The sequence below is a fragment of the Nicrophorus vespilloides genome, unplaced genomic scaffold, assembly GCF_001412225.1.
Source record: "Nicrophorus vespilloides isolate i.1.1-1 unplaced genomic scaffold, Nicve_v1.0, whole genome shotgun sequence".
In the NCBI taxonomy this organism is placed as follows: Eukaryota; Metazoa; Arthropoda; class Insecta; order Coleoptera; family Silphidae; genus Nicrophorus; species Nicrophorus vespilloides.
In genome coordinates this window covers 57,117-61,219 of record NW_017097954.1, presented here as the reverse complement: position 1 = coordinate 61,219, position 4,103 = coordinate 57,117, and the positions used below count along the sequence as shown (strand labels likewise).

Sequence of the window (4,103 nt, the reverse complement as noted above, 5' to 3'; positions counted from 1 at the left end):
GACATCTCTTTTTGTGAGTGCGTCGAGTGTCGTCATCTCTTCAAATAGTTGTAAATATTTCATGGATTTTAAGTTCTTGTCATCGGGAGAAGTTCAAAGGATTTCTGAAATGCGGATACGGTCATATTTTATGACATTAAAACCGGTAGATCAAAAGATTAGGAACGTATTCGAAATACTAAATAATGAGCTCATCCACCTTTTTCTTTATTTTCTTATGCGTACAAATCTCTTTGTTGCAGATTTATCTTCACGAAGAAAGGGGTTTTTCTCTCTATTTGTTGACAAAAACTGATGGATGGATGCTGGAATTCTGATAATTTGCATAATATCTGATGGTTCGGAGAGAGAGTGTGTCTGTGTGTGCAACGCGAGTTTGGTACGTTTACAATTATGTAATGCCGCGACAGAACGTGTATGTGCATATGCGTATGTGTGTGTGTGTTGGATATTGGTGGAGACGATTTTATGGAAACGAAGAAGACCTTGGTTTTTAATAAACGAGCTGTGCGGGATTGGTAAAAGATGCTCATTCTAGTGTCAGCAATCGTGCCATAAAGAATCACCGATGGCCAATTTCAGTATGTCCAATTACTTTCTGTTAGCCGTTGCGGCTCTTCTAGTTACACAAGGTAAGACTCGTCTTCAGTTCTACGATATTTAAACATTTTTCTTCTTTACTATTTACTTATTCAATTTTAACTATTCATTTGTACAAAATATCAACGTTTTCTGCTGCATTTCGTGCAATTCTCGTTCAACTCCTATCAACAAATGTCAATTTGACGTATTTTGTTTCTAATTCATTTATTTTAAATAATCATATTTTGTTTTTTTTTTTCGTATTCACATTTTTTCATTCAAATTCTCATGGAAATCATCTTAGAAATGTCCTAATCTGATAGAAATCCTACATAAATCAAATGTTTGACATTTTAAAAATTTAATTATAACTCGTCATATTTTTGCATCGCCCACTAAATTCTATAATATTATGAAACAGTTTAGAACAAAACTACGATACAAAATTAAGACTTGACGTATCCAAATATTCTGAAAGTGAATTATTAACGAATATTGATTTTGAGGTTTATCGACAAAAAAATCAATTTTCTTGTTAACAAAGGAAATAACAAATATAAAAACAGTTGAATCTGTCAGTAATGACATAACAAAATGTGAAAGTGTCAAAAAAAAAAATAATGAATGTCAAACATTTCAAGGAACAAATTAATGATTTTACGACAATTTTTTGTTGGAACCGTTCGCATTTTGATGCAACCACTTCCGCTCTGTGCGTTTAAAAATACCGATTACATGTTTCTTTTCTTTTTTTTTGTTGTATGTAGTTACATTTCAGTCGACCGATTCCTAATACAGATACGTTCAATGCTTGTGCATAAAACGCAGCCACATGCTAATGCATTCGTGATTCACAATGCGTGTCGGAGGTGTGTGCATGTCGTCGCGAAGTGTAATTTTCCGATTCTAAATGTAATTGAACGATCATTGATCAATAAGATAAAAAGAATGTGCAGTATATAAATGCGCACATACACAAAGGCGTGCACAATTGAAATTGAATACAATTAGGGTTTAATTGTTTTGCTTACGCAATGCGACACGATTCGTCCTTCTTTTTTTTATTTGACAACCTACTAGACCTTCCCTAAAACAAAATAAAACAAAACACAGTACACAAAAAATAATACTGGTAGTAATTAGTGATATTAAAGTCTATTAATAAATAATTACGCAGAGTGTAAATTATTCAAATCGAAAAGAAAAAAGAAGACATTTTGAACTAACATGTTGTTCATTTGTTAGTTATGCAAATGTGATTAATAAATAATAATAATAATAATAACGAATTTCGTATTCGTCAGGGCACGCTCGAAAACCAAAAATGTCAAGGATAATATACCTCTATAAATAATAATGCAATTAATTAATGCTGTTATGCGATCTTCTTTTTTTTTCTTCTTCTGATCATGCGTGTTTCTATGGAAACATTACGACATCTAGTAGCATCGGTTAATGAGGAATCCAAACAGGTGAAAGTTATTGTGTGTATTTTTTTTTTTTTTTTGGAAAAGGTCGAGCGATAATTCGATTCATATTGGTCTCTCGGCGAACAGAAGAGATGAGACGTGCAGGGTTTCGCAATCCCGAATTATGCATACGTACAGACTGAATCATCCGTTCTCTGTGGTATTATTAGGCCTTCCCCGCTCACAAACTGTGTACTTTTTCGGTATTTATTAGCATAACATTTGCAATCGAAGAATCAATGATATATACTTTACATTAATAAAAATGGATTTTCCCCACATTACTTATATTTCAGCTGAATTATAACATTACAATTGGCAGAATATGTTACTGCACAATAGTAATTAACATATCGACAATCTAATTTATAATAAAACGTTAAAATTACATTTATGATTTACATCATGAACTTTCACATTTGTTGTTACCAACCTTAAATCTCTATTGTTGTCTCTTATTTCATAATTGACAAGAGAAATGTCAAATACGTCAATTTATTTATCAGGATTGCAACATAAATACGAATTAACTGAATATTCTAAACTTACGAAAACTCTAATATCATATTTCTTGTTATTTTTTTTTTGTATGAAATATTTAACCTTTCGTTTGGAATTCTCGATCCTTGAACTTCTTATTAACATTGCTGAACTTCTCATATGGTTCGTGATGTTCCCATATAAATTCTGAACGTTCCATGTAATTCCAGTATTGTATAATTCATGAAGAAACCTCGTCTTTTCTTGTATTCACTCTACATTTATTAAGTAAAATATTTGTTTTTGTTTGTAGCTATCAGCCAGAGAAGATTTAACAATGCAAATTATCAGCAGCAGCAGCAGAAACAGCAACAAAACTTTTACAACAATCCTAGCCCCAATACAGTTTCGAACGTTCACTGTCCCGAGGCTAATGGAACATTTGCGACAAGCACCTGCGATGGGTAAGCTAAGCTGAACGCAGGAAGAAATAAGAAATCTCTATGTGAATGCGTTTAATGTAGATATATCGAGTGCAAGGATGGTGTAGGTGAAGAGAAGTTATGTGCCGATGGTCTTCTGTTCAATCCTGATGTCAGGGGATTCCCCTGTCAATACCCCATCGATGTAGACTGCACCGGACGTACAGGAACTCGTAAGTTAATTATATGAAGAAATTCAATTAAAATAGAAATCATTGTTCTGACACTAGATGAAGTTATCTATTGGAAATATTAGGAATACATTTAGTTTAATTGTAATGTAAATTAAAACATAATTCATAACTTCAGATACGGTTGTTACCAACGTAAATTTCTATTAATTGACAGTTCGATTGGGCTGGATATATTTCAGGGTGACAACTTAAATACGAATGAATTTTCTAAAATGTTTGCAACTTCTATTGCATATTTTTAAATCCATTGAAAGTTGTCTGGATGTTGTAGTTTAATAGTTGGAAATGTAGATTCATTGTGTTCTCTTTTTTTTGGCCAGAACCACCCCAAGCGACTGAGGAATGTCCTCATCAGTACGGTTACTTCGCTCTCGGAGATGCCACCCACTGCGGACAGTTCAAGAATTGCGCTGCCGGTCGTGGATACACCTTCGACTGCCCCGAAGGATTGGCCTTCAATTCGCAGTCGTACAGATGCGATTGGCCCGATCAGGTGCCAGACTGCGACGCCGAAGGTACCGTCCATCTTCCGTTCAATTTGTTCCGCTTCTGTTATTTAATTTGTTTGTTCGTTTGTTTTCGCAGCTTTCTTGGGATTCTCGTGTCCACCGGTCGCGAAGGGATTCCTCAGCGAGGAGTACAGGTACTTCCGGTCGCCGAACGACTGCCAGAGGTACTTCGTGTGCGTGAGCGGAAAACCGCGTATGTACAATTGCGGCGAGGGTCTCGCCTACAACGAGCTGAGCCGCGAGTGCGATGGCATCGAGAACGTTACCGGATGTGCACCAGCTTACAATGCCAACTACGATCAGCAATTGAAGAAACAACAACAACAGCCTTTGCAACAACACAAGCCCCAAGTCTTCAGGGGTTGATCCGACTTTAGTCAATAGATT

The 4,103-nt window shown here is 35.3% G+C and overlaps 1 protein-coding gene across 1 annotated transcript; it reads left to right on the top strand.

The window, feature by feature from the left end:
* The first annotated feature begins 420 nt into the window (after positions 1–420).
* Positions 421–4,103, top strand: LOC108561409 (chondroitin proteoglycan 2-like). The gene is made up of 5 exons (XM_017919325.1): positions 421–632; positions 2,845–2,995; positions 3,056–3,186; positions 3,528–3,722; positions 3,793–4,103. The coding sequence occupies exons 1-5, from the start codon at positions 569–571 to the stop codon at positions 4,080–4,082; spliced, it is 831 nt and encodes a 276-aa protein (XP_017774814.1). The 5' UTR covers positions 421–568; the 3' UTR covers positions 4,083–4,103.